Source organism: Durio zibethinus, chromosome 6 (genome assembly GCF_047325235.1).
Source record: "Durio zibethinus cultivar Kanyao isolate XHJ-2024 chromosome 6, ASM4732523v1, whole genome shotgun sequence".
In the NCBI taxonomy this organism is placed as follows: domain Eukaryota; kingdom Viridiplantae; phylum Streptophyta; class Magnoliopsida; order Malvales; family Malvaceae; genus Durio; species Durio zibethinus.
The window spans coordinates 32,678,628-32,698,981 of record NC_143167.1 but is presented as its reverse complement, the minus strand read 5'-3'; the positions used below and the strand labels follow the sequence as shown (position 1 = coordinate 32,698,981).

The 20,354-nt window shown below is 34.0% G+C and overlaps 4 protein-coding genes and 1 non-coding gene across 18 annotated transcripts; 4 read left to right on the top strand and 1 right to left on the bottom strand.

Annotated features, from left to right (window-relative positions):
- Window positions 1-1,114: 1,114 nt before the first annotated feature.
- Window positions 1,115-6,977, top strand: LOC111285972 (uncharacterized). Of its 10 annotated transcripts, none has more exons than XM_089763038.1 (16): window positions 1,115-1,422; window positions 1,688-1,754; window positions 1,851-1,920; window positions 2,307-2,443; window positions 2,608-2,678; window positions 2,777-2,837; window positions 2,967-3,082; window positions 3,310-3,480; window positions 3,575-3,847; window positions 4,012-4,059; window positions 4,166-4,200; window positions 4,607-4,697; window positions 4,796-4,982; window positions 5,071-5,199; window positions 5,541-6,230; window positions 6,450-6,977. In XM_089763038.1, the coding sequence occupies exons 1-15, from the start codon at window positions 1,254-1,256 to the stop codon at window positions 6,202-6,204; spliced, it is 2,289 nt and encodes a 762-aa protein (XP_089619164.1). In that variant the 5' UTR covers window positions 1,115-1,253; the 3' UTR covers window positions 6,205-6,230; window positions 6,450-6,977. The 10 variants fall into 10 exon arrangements, with proteins under 10 accessions (XP_089619164.1, XP_089619161.1, XP_089619159.1 ...); XM_089763035.1 differs by having other exon boundaries at window positions 4,778-4,982; window positions 6,535-6,977; XM_089763033.1 differs by having other exon boundaries at window positions 4,778-4,982.
- LOC111285974 (peroxisome biogenesis factor 10-like) lies at window positions 6,535-14,396 on the top strand. 5 transcript variants are annotated; one of them, XM_089763039.1, is made up of 13 exons: window positions 10,268-10,406; window positions 10,511-10,629; window positions 10,860-11,057; window positions 11,155-11,186; window positions 11,266-11,355; window positions 11,485-11,579; window positions 11,707-11,917; window positions 12,110-12,179; window positions 12,263-12,362; window positions 12,521-12,654; window positions 13,041-13,129; window positions 13,690-13,775; window positions 13,866-14,396. In XM_089763039.1, exons 3-13 carry the CDS (start codon window positions 10,862-10,864, stop codon window positions 13,966-13,968), a joined length of 1,206 nt encoding a protein of 401 aa, XP_089619165.1. In that variant the 5' UTR covers window positions 10,268-10,406; window positions 10,511-10,629; window positions 10,860-10,861; the 3' UTR covers window positions 13,969-14,396. The 5 variants fall into 5 exon arrangements, with proteins under 5 accessions (XP_089619168.1, XP_089619167.1, XP_089619165.1 ...); XM_089763040.1 differs by lacking the exons at window positions 10,268-10,406; window positions 10,511-10,629 and having other exon boundaries at window positions 10,649-11,057; XM_089763043.1 differs by lacking the exons at window positions 10,268-10,406; window positions 10,511-10,629 and having other exon boundaries at window positions 10,845-11,057; window positions 12,277-12,352; window positions 12,518-12,654.
- On the bottom strand, window positions 8,847-10,439 carry NDHU (Chaperone DnaJ-domain superfamily protein). Its single transcript, XM_022875717.2, has 5 exons — window positions 10,178-10,439; window positions 9,938-9,999; window positions 9,765-9,854; window positions 9,522-9,662; window positions 8,847-9,074 (listed from the first exon to the last, which is right to left on the bottom strand). Exons 1-5 carry the CDS (start codon window positions 10,437-10,439, stop codon window positions 8,979-8,981), a joined length of 651 nt encoding a protein of 216 aa, XP_022731452.2. The 3' UTR covers window positions 8,847-8,978.
- Window positions 10,613-10,684, top strand: TRNAD-GUC (transfer RNA aspartic acid (anticodon GUC)). Its single transcript has one exon. It is a non-coding gene; the product is annotated as a tRNA-Asp (tRNA).
- A 519-nt stretch (window positions 14,397-14,915) lies between the features above and the next one.
- LOC111285861 (small ribosomal subunit protein uS3y-like) lies at window positions 14,916-17,494 on the top strand. Its single transcript, XM_022875495.2, has 6 exons — window positions 14,916-15,075; window positions 15,420-15,567; window positions 15,681-15,852; window positions 16,663-16,717; window positions 16,809-16,940; window positions 17,136-17,494. The coding sequence occupies exons 1-6, from the start codon at window positions 15,046-15,048 to the stop codon at window positions 17,316-17,318; spliced, it is 720 nt and encodes a 239-aa protein (XP_022731230.2). The 5' UTR covers window positions 14,916-15,045; the 3' UTR covers window positions 17,319-17,494.
- Window positions 17,495-20,354: the final 2,860 nt, after the last annotated feature.

The following is a 20,354-nucleotide window of genomic DNA, read 5'->3' as shown; positions in this document are numbered from 1 at the left end:
TGGTCGCAACCGATAGCAAGACCGGATTCTTCGTTTATTTATTCACTACCATAACGTAATGAACCCACCTATTAGATATTTATATTGATTGTGAAAGCTAAATTACTAAGGTGGACAATGGTTCGTTTCATTTTGATTTCATAAAAATATTTTGTTTTTTGAAAAATAAAACCAAATTTAATAATAAATCAAATCAACTTTAATAAAAAAAATTTTGAACTATAAATTTATAATGATTTGATCATCAATATTTATAAAATTTAATATAAGCTTTTTATCAATAAATATTGATTAAATAATGATTAGTTTTAAATAATTCATAAAATTATATTTTTATGTAAAAGTACATCAATTAAAAGTTTTAAAAAAATATTGTCAATTGTGCATTAGTTTAGATAGTATGTAGTTTGATTATATTATCGAAGGTTGTGACTTTGATAGGATTTATATATATAATATTTTTACATGAGTTATAGGAATTTGGAGATTAATGGTAGATTAAAAATTTTAAAAAATTTATAAATTAATTACTATTTCATACATTGTTATGGATTTTATAATACTATTTATTTATTAATGTTTTTAAATATATGTTAATGATGTATAAAATAACTCTCGAAAGTCGTAATGCACCTTAAAAAATTTATCAAAAAATAAATCAAAAAATTTTTCTCTATGAATAACATCTCAACTAATAATAAAATGACATTATATATATATAGGAATTGTGATGATTGACATTTTTTTTTCTTCATCACTAGTTAATTCATGATGCTTTAATATCAAGAGGTTATGGACAGTTGGATAGTACTTAAGATGTTTGGTTCAAGAAATAAGAAAATGGCTTTTTCATAAAAAAAAAAAAAAATCGCTTTTCCGTAATGCCATAATTTCATGGAATTCAAGGAATAATAATTCAATCAATATAAAGAATACAACTATCAATATCAGTTAGTAAAACTTATTTGTCTATTTTTTACTTAGCTTTTAATGAAAAAAAGGACTCAAGACGTTCATTCCAATGTCACGTACATCGCACGTGACTTTCCACATCCAAATTTATTCTTTTCGTGCATGCCCCGTTATAAAAACCGTTTTGATTCCCACTTCAAACGAACAAAATCCCCAAATTCTCTCAATTCGACGGTTCCTACGCATAACCGGATCGCCCTTCTCCCTCCCTTCTTCCTTCCTTCACGAGCCTATTCGAGAAAATTGGGTTTACAATTGAACTCGCCGCTTCGAGCTCGGCCATGTCCGTCCGCTTCAAATTCAGAAGCTCGGCCCACTACGACTCGGTCGACATTGGAGGGCTGCCTTCGATTTCGGTTCGTGATCTCAAATCCAGAATCGTCCAAAACAAGAAACTTAATCTTTGCCTGGATTTCGATCTCCTCTTCTCTGATCCTATCTCCGGTCAAGGTTACCTCTCGCTCTATCTGCTTTTAATTTTATTCTCTGTTTGGTTGCTTTCTCTGCACGTTATCTAGGAATCCAAAATTAAAGAATAAATCAAGCTTATAGGTATAGTAGCCTCATGAATTACAGGGAACTGGAATGTCGAAAGGAGGATTGAATTATTTTTGTAGCCAAACGTAGCTTTCTTTGTATTAGTTTCAGCTTAGGGTTAGGCTGATTGGTTTGACAATTTGACAATTACTTTGGTTGTTTGATGGATTTAATGCAGAGCACGTGGACGAAGATTTTCAAATTCCTCGTGATTCGAGTGTGATCATAAAGAGAGTTCCCGCGGGGTTAGTGCCCTTTCTGTTGATTTTAATTTTATGTGCAAATTTTACTATGTGCCATCCTACCTTTGGTTCCTTACCTATGATGCTGATTCTGTGCAGGGCACGCGTTAGCTCACACAAAAAATTTGCTACGACAGATACCAATATTCGCAAAACCTCTCACCCAGAGGTGAGTTTTATGCCTGCTATTCAGTGCAACTATATGTCTTAGGAGAAAATAATTGCATAATTTTATGTTGTTACAAAATAAATAGATTTAGAATTGGGGTTTGGATAGTTCTCATTTTATTTACAAGAAGTGTGAAAAGAAATAAATTGTTTTACACATCTTTCTTTTATTCGGTTTGGCCTGAAGTTTTACGCTATGTTCACTGCTTCTTGTTAAGCTTTAGTTATTCTACTACGTTTTTTGTGATTCAATGAATTTCTAGATAGATGAAGAACTACAAAATTTTCTATTACATAATATATTGTGACCTCAAAGTACGGTTTTCTACTTAATTTAGTTTTGAACTTTTTTTTTTTTTAAGTGGTGGGATAACATATCTTTTGCAGAATGTGGAAACTGTAAACTTTGATGACTTTGGGGCAGAATTATGCCCTGTACCTGAGGGGAACTTATCTCGCATTGATCTTGATATGGAGAACAAATTTTGTATTGGCGATGAGAAGACAAATATCAAATTAAAAAGGTATCAATTATTGCATTTCTTATTTCTTAAATGCATTATTTAGTTGCATCAGAGGTTTTGATCTATTATCAGTCTATTTATGATTGAATTGCTAGTATAGAACCTGTATTATTATTCTTTCTCTTATAGATGGGTTTTTTTTTTTTTTTTTTTCCGGCATTCAGGTGGTCTGAGCAACCTGTGGTAGAATGTCACAAATTTGAAGTGAGTGACATCAGTGAGGCCATTCCACTAGGTGTGAAATCCTTTGGCTACTCCTCCTTAATATGGACAGCTTTTTTTTATTTTATTTTTTATTTATTTTGACTTACCATGCAGCTATTTGTATATCAGGTCTGAATGCATCAGAGACAAAATCAAAACCTGACATTGAACTGAATACTAAACTGTCTGAGTAAGAGCTTTAGTCACTTATCACACCAGTTATCTTATTGTCATTATTTAGTCTTAACATCTGTTTTCCAATTTTTTTTTTTTTAACTTTCAAATGTTCTGTGGATGTTGAAAGAGTGGTAATTCGCAGTTTTCCAGCAATGCAAACTGCTGATTTTCCCTCAGAGATGAAATGCTCTCTTTGCTACACATTTTTTAAGGAGGCCGTTATGATACCCTGCTGCCAGCACAGTTTCTGTGATAAATGTAAGTATCATGTGTAGTTGTTGACATTCGGACATTTTTGCATTTTCCTTTTCCTATGCATTATAAGAAGGTACTTCTTAAAATGTATTAATCATGGAAGAAAATTTGAGTACAAAATGCTCTCTGGCTCCAGAGTACTTGTTTCTTATATGAAATTTTAGTGCAATAAGGTTGTTTACTGTTTGCACCTGTCAGTCTTGTATACTGATGATGGTGTTTGTTTGCAGGCATTTGTCATGTGCTGGTTGAGAAGGCTACGTGTCCCAAATGCTTTTCTACTAAATGCAAAGTGGAAGATTTGTTACCAAATGTGTCACTGAGGCAAGCCATTGAGCGTTTCCTGAAGTCGCAAATTCTTGTTAATGGTTTAGAAAATGCTTTACATCGATATGCTCCAGGTTTGGGAATAATATATTCTTGACTTTTTCTTCTCTCTTTTCTTCTTACACTGTTCCCAGGACAGTGAATAATTGCTTAATAATCCAAAAACAGACGGAGAATCAGGGATTCAAGTGAATGATGTTTCTTGTGATGTATCTGTCCTTCAAAGAGGAGCAGAGTTGCCTCCTTCTCCCTGTGCAACAGGGAGGGGATCCAATCAGGTTCCTGCAGAATCGATGGGTGGCGTAGGTTCTCATTTCAATGGTAATCATTTGCTCAAAGACCAAATCTCTAAATTGCCTGTTCACAAGATGTTGCAACTACCTGAGGACCTGGAAGGTTTTGCTGATTTCCAGGGGGAAAACCAGCCCATTAATGAGGAAGGTATAATCTTTTAGAAGTTCTCAAGCTATTTATCTAATGATTCTATTACTAGTCTTTTAGCTTCTAGCAAGTGATGCCAAATATACTGCTTTTTAATATCACTATATTTATCTTATTTATTCTCCATTCTTGGAATTCTAACTTTTTTTCTTGTGTAACTACAGCTGAATTCAATGTCAAGAAGAAGAGGGCATTGTGGGTTAACACTGCAGGTAGAACATTTAACCTAATTTAGAGACTTTCCCAACTCTAATGTAGGCATGATATCTGTGTATGTCTTCTGTGTTCTGACTAACTTGGTGTTACTTTAAGATGCAGAGAAGAGTTATGTGGAGAATGGAAGACTAAAAAAGGTGATATGTTTGTCTATCATCTCCTTGAACTGAATGTAATCATCAGTTGACATGCCTGAGCATGCAGCATACTACACATATAATTCATTCTATAGTATGTCTTTGATGTGCTGCTTTGATAACAGTTGTTGTGCATATTTTATCTGTCTGACATGTCTCAATTTTGTGCTATTCTTCTGGGTCCCAATGCCCTGCCTGACATCATTCATGCGTGTTGCATGTAAGCTTAGTTTTTACCTTCTTAAAATACAGGTTTCTACAAAATGGTTAAGCATTAAGTTTCATAAAGTTGAACTCTTCTTTGCACTGTCCTGATTAACTTTCAAGCCAGTTATTTGCTTATTACAAACTTGCAATATCTAAAATGACAACAATATGGAATTTTGATTTGTTTGATTGAAATTAGGGGGACCGTGCCTGCTACATGTGTGGTTCTCCTGGTCATTTGAGGAGAGATTGCCCAGCTGTTTCCAGTCCACATCCTATGCTTCAAAGAGGTAAATGCTGGACATTTTGATGTCATTTTTTTATTTACTGTGCAAGCTATTTTTTTCGTTATGTTTTATTGGCTTTGTAGGAAATGCTATGTTTCCAGGAGCAATGCCTGGTTTTGTATCAGTAGCACCCTACTGGAATAGACCTCCCTTTCCCCATATAATGCCATTTGTAAACCCATACGGCAACTCTGGGATGATGCCCTTCAATTCAACAGTGATTCCTGCTGCACCTTTTCCTGTTCCTACATACATGCCATCTATGTTCAGTGCATCACCTGCCTTTGGGTAAGTCCGTTTATTTATAGTGCCTTCTAAAACATGTATTTCTTTTATTGCATTATGTGTCTATATTTTATACTGGGGCATTTTGTAGGGGATTTACAAGGATGGGAGGCATAGCAGCTGCAACAAAAAATAATATAGACCACCAACTATTTCGTTCAAACTTGGATGCTCAAGATTATGATAAGAGACACCAGTTTACAAATGAGAATGTCTTGAGGTATAAATCTTTTCCATATTAATCAACAACTTTGTGTGTGAATAATTAGAATTTTCAACGTGTATGACTCTTCTATTTGGTGAATGAACTGTTTTTTTTTGGCATGGTCTTTTGGATTTAAGTGGTGTTTTAAGTTTATTCTTTCTTGGACTTTCAACTAATCTAAATTTTGAGAAAATATCTGAAGAAAGTTGCAACAAAACCCCTCTTTTTCTCTCTTTAAAGAGTCCAAAATGGAAAGTCACACTCAGATCATTGTCATCAATTAAATTGTAATTTCTTTGGCATACTTTTTTCTTCTTATATGCTGATCTTTAATATGCTAATTTTCTGTGCATCAGAAAACATTTTTATGGTGAGGATGATGTTAAGAGACCTCAATATGATGAGGCGGAAAGAACATTTGATAAAAAATTTAATCATGAGAAGGAAAGGAGTGCTAGCTACTCTGAAGACAGCTTCACAAAAAAGTCACTTAAGAAACATTGGCATCCACATAACATTGATGACGATATTTATTCTGACGATGAAATGCATGAGAAAAGTTCTCAAGTTGTTGGTCAAAATCCAAGGCCTTATCATCACTCCAAGAGATCAAGGTCAGAAGTAGATGATATGCCCGGTAGCCCCACCTGGCACTCTGAGGAGAGGCATAGGCATGGTCATAGGAGCTCCAAAAAGCATCGTGACCATGACAGTGATTCTAGTTGGACCCACTATCCAACTAATAAAGAGAAAGATGTTAAAAGAACAGTTAAGCATGATTCTGAGAGACAGCATCAGAAACATTACAATCACTCTGAATCCAGTATGGAACCAAACCATTCCACTGACCAGAAAAAGAAAAGAAGAGAGAAAGATTCCAGCCGAAGTTCCAGGCATTCTGGGCATAAAGCAAAATCAGCAATTGATGAATTGAGTCATGGTAGGTGGCAGATGGCCAGCAGGTCAGATGAAGACAATCAAGAGGACTATCAATATTATAGAAGGAAAAGGGTTTACTAAAACAAGCAACAAGTCTGATTTTTGAGGTAAATGTGTATATGAAGTTGCATATCAGAAATTAGGTGATAAATATGGTACTAATTTCCTTGCAAGTGAAAAGAAGTTAAATGTATTAACTTGGTTTACTACTAGTTCTGTTTTATTGCTTTTTATCTGGTTAGGATATGGATTTAGCACATTGCACTGGATGAACGCAGGGATGTTTCGTATCTAATTTTGATTCTCTGTTGGTTTTCTTGATACAGATCTAGTTGAGTGGTCGGCTTTTGGACAGTAGCTTCATGGATTATTTTAAAGTATCTTTCTACTAACCATTGTTTCCATTTCTAGCTTGAGCTGTTGAGGCAAGCAATAGGAAAGTTTTGACCAGGGGAGCAATTGCCTAAATTATATTTTAGGTTCGGATGCTTTGTCCTTTGCCCAAACATTCAGAAATTGATGAAGCCAGGAAAGGTATGTTTCCTTTTCCAAGAAAGAAGAAAATATTAAAATAAGGAGAAAAAAGAGAAGACACCTGATTGCCAGTTAATTTCTTTTCACCACTTTGCATGTTTGCACCCTATATAGCAACTTGATAAATACTACATAATTTAGCTAACAAAGGAGCCGAGGGGTTTTTTTTTTTTTTAAAGGAGTGGTTGTTTTGAACAGTCTCTCATGCTTGTGGCAGTGGGCTTTATATTCCGTTTTTGGGTTGTCCACGGCCCATGGACAATATGTTGTTTTCTGTCAGATTTAATGCAGGTAGAGCTAGTCAAAACATTTTGAAACAATCCCCCTCCCTTTTATTTTCTTTCTTTTTTTTTTTCTTGAATCGGAGACTTTTTCTTTAAAAAAAAAATGGAGGGAGGTTTTTGGTTTTAAAAAAAAAAGGAAATATGACTAAACAATATTGTTTTTCTTTCAAAATTCTATTGATTGTCCTCGACAGTTAAAAAAAAAGTTTTGATTGATTACCAGTCTCAAGGTTTACTACAATTTTTTTATATTTTTGTACAAAGCACAGCTGCTGAAAAACAAAATAGTAAATATATTTGATTTAGAAGATCAAATGTTACACTAGAAACAACTATAATATTAATTTTAAGAAGAGGAAGCTAACTTGTACCAAAAAAATTTTTAATCTCTTTACATTTTTTTAATAATAGAATTAAAACAGATTACATTTTTTTTGTTTTCTAATCTTTTAGATTTATTAAAATCAATGATTAAAAATGATTAAAAAATATGTAAAATTAAAAATATGTTATACAGTTATAAGTTGATATTGCCCTTAATTTTTCTTTGTGTTTTGAATGATTATGATTTTGATTCTAAATGCGCTCTCGTTCACGGTGAGTCGATCAAGCTTGTGATGCTTGTTGGAGCATAATATTCACGAGTCTTAATTTGTACTACTATAAAAAAAAAAAAGAAAAAAGAAAAGCCCTACGTGGGTGCCTAATGGGCTTTAAAGTAAATTTTTCTGTCAAAGAAAAATGGACTGATATGTTAACCGAGCATGTTGCCATATCATGCAGTTTTAAGCGTCGCCTTCAATTGCGAAAATTATTTAAAAATTTTAAAAAATTATAATAAACATAATTATTATTAAATAAAAATTATAAAAACGTTAGATTTTCCAAAAAAAAATACTGAATTTTAATTTTCAGAAAAAAAAATTGCACATGGGTGTGCCAAATTTTAGTAGTCATAATTACACATAAGCTAGTTTATTTTTGTAAGCCATTTTCGTAATATGGTGAGAATCTGTGGTTAGCGATGTTGCTAGAAGGTCGCTCTTTGAAATGCGATCAGTCTAGGGCTTTCTTTCAATGGGCCAAAAATCTCGCCGACGGTATTACGTTCATTTGTTTGGTTATTTTCCATATTTCCATTATCCTTATATGTTTAATGGAAATCTTCTTCTAAATTATTTTTAATGTGATTTTTGGAATTGGTTTAACATTTCATACATCATTAAGGGAAAGCAGTTGTTTTTTTTTTTTTTTTCTATTCCAAACTGGAAGAAAGATAATAAAAGAATTTTCTTTTACTTAAAAGTTTTTCTTTTTAATCGCTGGGGTGAGGGGGGCTACTTTCAAAAATCGAAATTGCTTTATTTTTTTTCAATAAAAAATCCATTTATAATGTTACCCATTTTTTCTTGTAGTCTTAAAATTTTCCTTTATTTAATTTAATAAAATATTTCTCAAAAGATTGATTAATTTAACATGCACGTACATTGCATTGTCCTGTGCTCTCGATGTGATCAGACTTTAAGTGCAGGGTCCTTGATGCTAGAGAATGATGGTGGTAGCAGTACTCTTCAGGTGAGTTCGTGTGAACATTAATATTTGGATTTTTTAAAATTAAAATAAGTTTTTGAGTTATTTTTTTAAAATAAAATTATATATTTTATTGTATATAAATAAATTTTTATTGTTTTATTTGTATTAAAAAAGCTTTTTATTTTCAATGAGATATTAATTTATGTTAAGAATTTATTTAAATACAAATTAAAAGTTCAGAGTTTATTTAAGTATAAATAAAAAAATTAAAGTTTTATTTGAATGTAATAAGAGTAAAAAGGTTTATTTTAGATATAAATTAAAAATTAAAAATTTATTTGGATGCAATAAGAATATAAAGGTTTATTTAAGTAAAATGGTAAAATTAAGTGATTTTTTTATTGTTTTAATTTTTTTTATCGAAATTTGTTTTAATCACCTTTATTGTTGTTGACAAAAAAAAAAAAGCGCTTTATGATTAGTTATAGAATAAAAATACATCCCCTATCGAGCAAGGGCGATAGACAAGACGAAGGACAGTATGAGCCATACCAGCATGAAATACCCCACCAATCTAGTTGGGCCGACGTCCTCTGGCTCCTGTCAACAAAAAAAGCTCTCATTGCCAGCTGAAACTGATGGTTTAAAACTAGTATAATCGGCCGAAATGAAGAAATACTTTCATGGGCTTTCGTGACTTTTAGAATTTAATCAGAGTAGAAAGAAGATAAAATATATTGAATTTCATGTGGAAAAAAGAATATAAAAGCTTTTGTTTATTGTTATCAAATTCAAAGGTTTTAGCTTTTTATCTCGGTTTTTCCATGGGGGAAAGATAGGAAAAGAGAAAAGAATCTGCCTTTCTACTCCTACGGAATTCCATTCTTTTTTTTTCTTTTAAAATGAGGAACAGGAAAATAAGAGCAATTTGAAAAGAAAAAAAATTCACTTGTAGCAAAAATTTAAATGAAGAAACAAAGAAAGAATTAAAACTGACTAAAATAAAAATTTGATACCTATAGGTAGATTCAGGATTTTGGTTCATACCTCTGGTGGAGGGTCCTCCCTGGGAGTTTGGGTGATGTCCACCTCGAAAGGCCAGGCATATATGTCCGGTTGTTCACTTCTTGCCAAGCTCCAATCATACATTCTTCTTTCTTCCCCGGAGGACAAAATCGAGTAAGATTCCTGATTACAAAATGGTGAACTTTTCAACATGTAGTTATTGAGCTGTTAGTCAAGTTTCAATTTTTAACAGAAAAAATAATGCACATTATCTTTCAGACTGACTTTTAACAGATCCATTTTCTTGCTGAGTTCTACTTCATCCAGCCCCTGATTCAGTAGTTCATCAACCTCATTTTTGTAGGCCACGGTGACCTGAAAGACAATGGGACAGAAAGAAATTGAAAAAAAAAAAAACCAGTTTTGTCAGATGGGACTATGCTGATTTGAGTAAGGACCTGTTCATAAGAACATCCTCTTTGTAACCCAAGTCTGCCATAGTGATCTGCATCTGTGATCGCTGCATGCTAAACCAAATCCTCATCAATTGAGTACAGTCTTTCTCCAGCCGTAATGGTGGATGCACAAGGATTTTAAACAGTAGTAATAAAAAAAATCTCTGAAATCTTGTCAGAATTTAAATTGGATTAAATGCTAGTAGTATAAATAACACACGAAAAGGGTCAATCATGATTTACCGATGCCACGAAGAGCTCGTTCAACATTAAGAGCAGAGATCAGGGAAGGAGGTCCTTTTGGAGCTTCATCAATGGATTTTTCTGATTCTGCTTCTGTTGCTGGTGTCTCGGATGATACATCACCAGAGCTCCTGATGCTTAGTCTTCTCTGCTTTGTTGCGAATCTGATGGTATTTAAGAATATGGAGCCGTTTTTGGGCGTTGGGGCGTGAAGACTGTTGCCTGAAATGTAGAGTGTTGCAATTGTAGATGACACAGCCATGACTTCTTGACAGTTTTCTGCTACCTGTTTCTAATGGCTTTTCTTTATTGGGTTTCCTATTGCCGTTTCAGGAGAGAGATAAGACGGGCTTTCAACCAAAGGAGCGTTATCTTGACTGAAGGATTACTAAACAATACGATATATTATTGGCCTTCATTTAATTTGCCAACAAAGTCGTTGTAGTATAGTGGTAAGTATTCCCGCCTGTCACGCGGGCGACCCGGGTTCGATCCCCGGCAACGGCGTCAATCTTTTTCCTCTTTTTATTTGTTAGTATTTTGTTTCCATTTTCACTGTTTAGCGTACGACATCGTTTAGTCTTTTTTTTTCCAAATCTCTTATCACTGTTTGTGCCTCTGCACTCTTCCACTCGAGTTAAAAAGAAAAGACTTGGATTTGATTGAAACAAAACTGAAACAGAGATGGGATTGGGGAGAAACGACTCGCCCGGGTTAGACGACCCAGGGCCAAGTGGGGAATCCTATCCCTCCACCGCGACGGAGCCACGACGGTTCCTTCTGGCGGCTCAACCAGAGATAATGAGGGCAGCCGAGAAAGACGACCAATACGCTTCCTTCGTCTACGACGCCTGCCGCGACGCCTTTCGCCACGTTTTTGGTTTTTTTTTAAAAAAACTTTTCCCTATTCTCTTCATCGTCTTATGAATTAAACCTAAACCCTGTAAAAGATAAAGAAATTTAAATTTTTTTGGTAGGCACTAGAGTTGCAGTAGCTTATCAGAATGAGGTTAGTTCTAAATTTCAATTCATGAATAATTCTCTAAATATTTTTAAAGTTTTAATTTTTTATTTAATTTATTATGCAGACAAAACTTCTGGGTCAGATGCTTTACTATGTTTTAACAACTTGTTCTGGGCGGCAAACGTTAGGAGAAGAATACTGTGACATCACTCAGGTTTTATATATTTAAAAAGAAATGAATTTACTTTTAGGGTTTTTCTTGCTGAAATTTGCATCTGAATTCATCTTTTTTAGTATCTTACACTTCATTTATTCTCTTATAGTTGATATGGTGTTTTGTTAGGTTGCAGGACCTCATGGCCTTTCGCCAACGCCAGCTAGAAGTGCTCTCTTCATTGTGTATCAGACCGTGGTTCCTTATATTGCCGAAAGAATTAGGTTTAAATTGATTTTTTCTTCCCTTTTTGGTGTTCATTTTCCATATATATATATATATATTTTTTGGTGATAAAGGGACATCTGAAACAATTTTTGGAATTTGAGGAGATCTCTTTTGCTTTTTCAGTTCCAGGATTGCATCCCGTGGTATAATCCTTTCCGAGTTACAGTCTGATGAGTTCTACGGTAACAATGCTTCTGAGAGGAGTCAAGTAGAGTCATCTGCGGCAATTGAAATTTCATTACCCTCAGAATCAAGAGAATTGGTTTTGGCATTGTCGAGGTTGAAAGAGAAATTGAGTGGAATGTGGCTGCACGCGGTTCAGAGATGGCCAGCAGTATGAAAATTATGATTTTTATTTTCAGAAGATTTCATTTCATTTATATAAACCCTATTTTGTTTTTACCCTCTTATTAACCTTTTTTTCCTAGGGCTCTTTCTCACAAGCTCAACTTAATTCTTTTTATGTATATTTTTCATTGTTGATGTAGTCCTTTAGATGAATATGTTTTGGTGCTATTATATACAGATGCTGCCTTTACCTCATGAATTCTTGCAATTGGTTCTACGTGCTAACCTCATGTTCTTCTACTTTGAAGGTATTTATAGCTTACTTTTGTAGACTTGGTATTAAATTTTGAAGAGGAAGTTTAGTCATCTTAATATTGTTAATTGTCCCTAGGCAAACCTTGGCAGGTCTCTATTATCATATATCAAAACGTGCAGCTGGCATTCACTATGTGTTCATTGGGAAGCCATCAAATCAGAGGCCCAGTTATATGGTTTTCTACTTGCATCTAGATATCTTGTTTGCTTTCATGTGGTTTCTGTTGTTTACATGTTTGGAGCTCAACATAATGCAGGGAAAAATTTGAGTGTACTGATAGTGAATGTTCCTTGTGAGATTTTTAAAAACTTTTCTGACTGCCTTCAACTGCAGGTATCAAATTTTGGGTGTGTTCCTTTTAATTCAGCTATGCATCATTGCTGCTGAAGGTCTGCGACACAGCAACTTATCTTCAATTGCAAGTTCAATTCATCAGACCTCATTAGGGTCCCATCAAAATCCTACTGGTTATTTTTAACAAGTTTTGTTATAGTGCTTTAATAAACTTGCAGCTTTCAAAATGAAAAGCTTACATTGTGCCAATTGCCAATTGCATGATGATTAACTTGTAATCTAATAAGTTGAACTTGCTTCCTTGCCTATACGTTGAATCCATTTTGATTGTTCCAAGAATGAATGTCAACTTAATTGTACCAAAAATATCAGTTCAATCAGCAAATATGGAATCTGGGTTCTTAAGTTGTATTGCTACTTAGTGAAGCTCTTCAAATAGCTAACTTACTCTTTGCACTAGGAAATGCATATTTAGGACTTCTTTTTATCCTCATTGGAAATGATGTTGTTGTGGGAGATTAGCATGTATTGTTTGACATATTAATGTCTGGGCGTGTAGGACGAGATTTGCCTGTTTTAAATGAAGAAGGCAACTTGATATCCATGGAGGCTGACCAGGGTAGTTGGGTTGGCGAATCAACTTCAGAGGTAAATTATCTTTCTCGCTGAATATTTTTTTGTAATCATCTTCTAATACTATTTGTTTTCTAATGCCAGATTCATTGTAGGAAATTGCTAGATTAAGAGATCATAAGTACTAGGCAAGATCAGCAATAGGGTATTTTTGTTACTAATCCATGGCAGGTGCAATTGATGAAAAGATTTAAATAATAATGGAGCACTGATCTCATAAACTAATGAATTTATCTTTGATAAACGCCCAAATTTAAAAGCTCTTCCCAAAGAGGGTTGCTTTAAATATTACAACTGCTTATCTTTGATTTAATTAGATCTATTAATTATTAGATGTTAAAGATGGAAATTGTTTTGGGTAATTTAAAGTGCCATGAAGTGATTTCCCGGTTGCCTAAACTTTGCCTAATGAAAACATACAAAGCTTAAAAGATGCTTCTGCGGCATGGAACAGTTTGTTCTCTGTGCTTGTTAGAGAAATTCTGCCATCTGCAAATGAAACTCGTCAACCTAGTTAATTGTTTATGGGACCCCTCTGCAAATGATTAACTAAGCTACCGCATGTGCAAATTCAGTCAACAGGTGGTGTGAGCAAATGCACATTGTGCCTGAGCAATCGCCAATACCCAACAGCTACACTATGCGGTCATGTATTCTGCTGGTACAATTTCCTTGCACCCAAAGGCTCTTTTTCTCTGGATTTTATGTCGACAGAAACTGCAATAATTCCTATAACATGGTTTGCCTGTAGGAACTGCATCATGGGATGGTGCAATGAGAAGCCTGAATGCCCACTTTGTCGTACACCCCTAACTCATTCAAGTCTAGTTTGTTTATATCATTCAGACTTCTAGTTTGTGATTACAAGTACTGCTGAACACCCTGGAAGAGATAACAAATTCAAGGCAACCCAGTTATCCTTCTATTTTGCTCGTGCAAAATTTTTTTGGAGTATTCAAAAGAATAAGGTTTAGTTTATTGATCGCCAGACGTGGACTCTAACCAAGGGCAGGAGTTTTTCCCCTCCAAACTTAAGATGGAGGTAAAATATCTGCTTAGGCCTCATGTTCAGTTTCCATTGCCAAAATTGTAATGTATCAATAGGGCAGTGTATTTCCATCACAGATAAACTTTCATGTATCCCATTTGCTATCTTTAAATATTTATGTTAGATCTTATAAAGTTGTAATTCTTGTATGACTTCATCCACTTGTGGGCAGATGGAATCATGGAACTTCTAAGGACTACATTTCATACATGCATCTAGTCTAAGTTATTATTCCTTTGTTTTTTTTTTTTTTTTTAATATTACAAGTAGAAAAAAAAGTTACAGTCATAATAAAGTATTGCATCCATAAATAAAAAAATTATTGAATAATTATCTAACAAATTAAAACATAATTACATAAATTCAAAATAAAGTTGAACTAAGTACACACATAAATGGGATTTGAAAAGGTTTTAGGACTTTTTCTTTGCTATTAAGACAAGATCTCATTGGCATTATTCCTTATTTTTTAAAGCTTTAAACTCCTTTTCTATCATATAAATGATGAAAAAAATCCACAAATATTTCATTTAATTATACACCAAGTTTTCCTAATTGGGTTGGGTTAAAGGTTTTTTAAACTTCAAGTACTAAAGAAAAACATGCAAATCTATCAAAGTTACATGGCCAAAAATTGGCCTTGACTTCTTGATCGGGCCGTGAAGGTGATTTTGGGTTGGATTCTTTTTCTCTTTTAGCCCAAAACCCACACAAACAAAAGCCCAAAATTTAACCCTAAAAGAGACTCGCGATTCATGAGCCTTCAAAAACCTAGTCAGGATTCAACATACTATTTGTTAGGTTAGATAATCCATCAGAAGCGGCGAAGAAGCAAGTCGTAACCTCGACTTACTATTTCTTTCTATTCGATTCGCCTAAAAACATGACTACTCAGATTAGCAAGAAGCGCAAGGTTCGCCCCCCCCCCCCCCCCCTTTCACTTTCTCTGATTCATTCTTTTACGTTTCATTTTCCGGAATTTATTCAGACTTCGAACTTTCGTTTCGTTTCCCCTTAATATACAGTATAGTATTTAGAATTAATAAAATAATTCTCACTATGTTTCTTTGATTTGGAAGATGTTAGATATGATTTTTATTTATTAAAGAAACTGAAAATGATTTTATGTTTGGTTATAAGTATAATAAGGTCTCCCAGTGACTATGATTAACAAGATGTAAACTTTTCTTTCGTTGAGCGGAAAGAGCCATCATGTGATGCTTAAAGTTTTGATTTACGATTTGATTGGGCGGCCAGTTTGTCGCCGATGGAGTGTTTTACGCAGAGCTGAATGAGGTGTTGACAAGGGAGCTTGCGGAGGATGGATACTCTGGAGTTGAAGTTAGGGTTACTCCTATGCGTACTGAGATCATCATCAGAGCCACTCGTACTCAAAATGTTCTCGGTAATTCTCTCAATTTTTAGTAAAGGTGTTTTAATTGCCCGTTTTCTGCTGTGCCTTGTAATGTTAATTTCAATCATATAATTCTCACTTGAGGTTTAATGATCTGATGTTAGGTGAGAAGGGTAGAAGGATTAGAGAGCTTACTTCTGTTGTTCAGAAACGGTTCAAGTTTCCTGAGAACAGTGTAGAACTCTATGCCGAGAAAGTTAACAACAGAGGTCTTTGCGCCATTGCTCAGGCTGAGTCCTTGCGCTACAAGCTCCTTGGAGGCCTTGCTGTTCGGAGGTAAATGAATTAAATATTATGCTACGTCGGGATTTTTCATATTTGACTTTTCTATGTTATATGTTACACACACACACAAAGTCATCGTTACGGCGAGTTGGTTGTCAAAAGTTTGCCTCTCTCGTGTCTGAGGATGACTATATTTGTTAATTCCATCTAGATTTCTTAGGTAAAGGAAAGGTACTTATATATGTTCCTTGCAAATCCAATCTGGATGGTAGATTTCAATGAATATATTAGCATTCTGTTTTTATTTTACCGTCAGTCTTTTTACGGAAGAAAATTGATTTGGAAGCATATACCTTCTCACTTGATGGTCTTTCAATATTTTGTGCAAAATTTGTCTGTAGCAACCATCTGTCTGTGCAGGCATTAATGTATTACTATTGTTTAGCCCCCTTTTGTTGCGTGATAGCCTTGGGGGTGTAATCAATGCCCAAATAAAAGATTTCTTGGAGTTTGTCAGGCTTCTTGTGCTCAATTTATGGTGCTTGGAGTTTGGAATATCCTCCCACATGCTGTATATTTCCATTAGGTTGAATGTGTAATAATTTTAGAAGATTGGTTTATTCCTCTGTAGCTAATTTTCTTTTTTTCTTCCACGTCTTGATTTAGAGCAAGTTGATTGTAGTATTTTTATGACCAAACTCTTAAGGATGTTATAATACATGTTGACATTTGAAGTTTCTGTTTTCTCAAATGTATGCTAGCATTCATTCCTACCCCTTAAAAATAAACAAAGGGCTAATTATGCTCCTTTGTTCTTTCTGGATAGTGGGCATTAAACGTCTTACTTTTTCATGTTTATAGGGCTTGCTACGGTGTTCTCAGATTTATCATGGAGAGTGGGGCCAAGGGATGTGAGGTAAATCCATCAGCATTTTTCCTTCTTATTTCTGAGTGCTTACACCTGAGCATTCGCACATTATAGTTTTATTTTGTTAATATGCACTCAGGTCATTGTGAGTGGAAAGCTCCGTGCTCAGCGTGCCAAGTCTATGAAGTTCAAGGATGGCTACATGATATCCTCCGGTCATCCTGTCAAGGAATATATTGATTCTGCTGTTAGACACGTCCTTCTTAGGCAGGTCAGTTAAAATGCATTTTAGTGCCTTTTTGCGGCTATTATTATCCAACAATGCGGTTATGTGTTAAGACTTGTAACTTGAGAGTTGTCCATTTTTGGTTTGTTATTTTTTAAATATATTTCCACTTGTTTCACTCTGCCTCACAATACTTTTATGGATCTGAGAGACCTATCGTTCTGTTTGAAATGTTTTCAGGGTGTGCTGGGTATCAAAGTTAAAATCATGCTCGATTGGGATCCTAAGGGCAAGCAGGGCCCTATGATCCCATTGCCTGATCTTGTCACGATCCACCCTCCAAAGGAAGAGGAAGAGCTAAAAGAAAAACTGTATGAAGCACCCCTTCCCCCAGCCAATATCGAGGTTCCTGCGGTGGTTTAGAGCCAATATTGGGTTGCCCCAAATAAAGTCTAAATGTAGTATTTTGCTAAGTTTCCAACTCTTTAGATCTTTACATATGCTAAATACCCTTACGAATTACTGTTTTGTGGGTTAGCCTTTGTTCAGAGGAATTTCGCTTGCGTTTTCGTAATATATTTTAATGTTGTTTTGAGTTATACTACATCTGTTTGCTTAGCTTAGCTGGTCGTCCATACTGATTAAAATCATCCAGAATATTGAGGGGTATCCAATTTAAACATATTAAAGTACAGGGTTCAAGGTTTTAAAGTCGTCTGATATATTCGACGGCAGAGGATTCTAAACTGTCAAAAATATATGATCTATATTTAATCTAGTTGTCTGAGTGAATTAATTACCTTATCAAATCTAGTTGTCTAATATATTTGATGGCGGAAGATTCCTTTAAATTCTCAAATATATATGATCCATATTTAATCTACTAGTGTTTGTTAATTAATATTTATAAATTTTTAATAATGTGGTAAATTTACTAATAATATATGGAACTTGAATATGAAATTATAAGCATTTTTCTTGTCGGTTTAAAAGGAAGCTTCATTAAAATTAAATAACTACATCAGTTTGGGGACAAGACCCCCTACAGGAGAGTTTCACGAATGAAACTCCATTGGAGCCTGTCATAAGCTTTTTCAAGGTCGATTTTTATCAACATATGCCACATTTTTTCCCGTTTCTTTCTTCCAAAGGAATGAATAACCTCTTGAACAAGAACCACATTGACTGCTCCTTTTCTGCCAGGTATGAAGCTAGCTTGATGGGAACTGAATGATAAGGTCATTCAGCAAAGCTTGGAGTAAAATCACAACAATAGGTCTAGAATCAGGCTAATGGGCAGTGGGAGTGATGAAGTACCAGGATGTAAAGGTTAATTTTTAACATTTCACCCATTATGAGCTTATGCATGCTTAATTTTATCGAATATCTTGTTTTTACATGACTTACCTTTCTAACTACAGAAACCATAACCTCAAGCTATGGACAGCGATAAGATAACCAAAAAGTGAGTTTCGGGTTTTAATCAGGATACATAATTAGGGTTAGGGAGGGATATGTCTGGCATCAATGATTTAGAATTCACGTACGTATTAGAGGTTAACCTTGAAATTTGCATGAAATTTTTTTTTTTTGGTAAAGTAAATTCCCAAGACAAACACAAGATTGAGGGCATTAGAGTGGGTTTACTCAACTATTAACTACAACAAAAGTGCATCATCAAATGTGATTATAGTCAAAATGTTGTCTTCTTTTGTCAAAACATGGTTCGACCACGTCTCCTTTCAATACAATTGCTAACTTCATTTTTATTTTTATGCTCAATTATACTGCTTCTTCAATATCATTGCAATATATAGAAAATAATTGTGGAACTCATTATTGGCTTGGAATTAATTCTTTTATTTTCACCGATGCTATTCGGTACAAATGGAAGATTTTCAGCATACACGTCATAAATGATTAAATGGTAGATTTTACATTAATAATCTTATTAATTATACATAACTCATATAGTTCTCAATAATTTTTTCTTTCTTTGGCTTTTCTCTTCAACTAGACATGAGCAAAAATCACTCTTTACACACTCTATATTTATATATATATATATATATGAGCAGTTATTCTTGTTGTTGGGCCTGAGACGATAAACACAATAACGTAAAACAATATATCACAATAAACCTACAGCAATAGACAACAATCAATAATATAAAATGCAGGAAAAATAAAGCACATCAAGATTTATGTAAAAAATCCTCCAACGTAGAGGGAAAAAATCATAAACCACTAGAAAAATCTTTACTATCAAATAATAGATATACAAAGTTATTTTTTAGCTAAAACTAGAGCTAATAAATAACTAGAGAGATAATTGAAAAAATCTCACCAAATAAGTAATTCAACAAATACACCATGGATTTGTTCTTAGAGAGTTTCAAACCCAATTTTTACTGTCCAAAATATAAAACATTGAATCATAATCTTAGTGATAAAATTTTAACTCAATTGAACGAGAAATTGATTTTCGTTCAACCAACTATTTATTCTTCTTTTTCTTTCTATCTTTTCTGGCTTTTTTTTTCTCTTTTTGGCACATTTTCTCATCGCCAAAAACGCAGCCCTCACTTCTTTAATATTTAAGGCTTTTTAAAAGTCAAAAACAAAAGGCTTTGGGCCTTTTAATTTGCTAAACAATTGGGCTAGACCATACATTCCTAACAATCTTTCCTTCCAGTCCAATTAGGTAGAGATTCATCACTGTAGCAATTTCATTTAGAACTTACCTTGGCCAAGGAACCCATTCAGGCTAAGTTATTGTAGAGCTCAAACTTTTCTCTAGAAAGTGTTTTAGTTAATATATTTGCTGCATTCTCATTAGTATTGGCTTTTTTTAATTGCATCTATTGTTCCTTAATCACTAAACGCAACCAATGATATCTAACATCAATGCGTTTTATTCTAACATGATACATGACATTCTTATTCAAATCTAAAGCACTATGACTAGCACAAAACATCATATACTCTTTCTGATTCAACTCTAATTCAAAGATAAAATATTTCACCCAAAGCATTTCTTTACCTGCTTTGGTTGTTGCAATATATTTAGCTTCTGTAGTTGACAAGACAACACACTTTTACAACTTAAACTGTCAAGACACAGTTTCTCTTGTAAAAGTGAATAAATATCTCGAAGTAAATTTCTTACCACCAAGATTACATGATATGTTAGAATTAGTAAACCATTCTAAAACTGATTGTGAAACTCTATAACTTAAACACATTTTTAAGGTGCTCCTCAAATATTTAAAAATTCATTTCACTGCTTTTTAGTGAACCTTTTTGAGATTAAAAAAAAACTACTCACTATACCAGCTGCATGAGTAATGTCAGGTCGTGTGCAAACCATAAATACATTAAAAAAATTGAATACAGAAGAATAAGGAATACTAGACATAATTAGTTCCTCTTCCTTAATCATTGGACAAGATTTCTTAC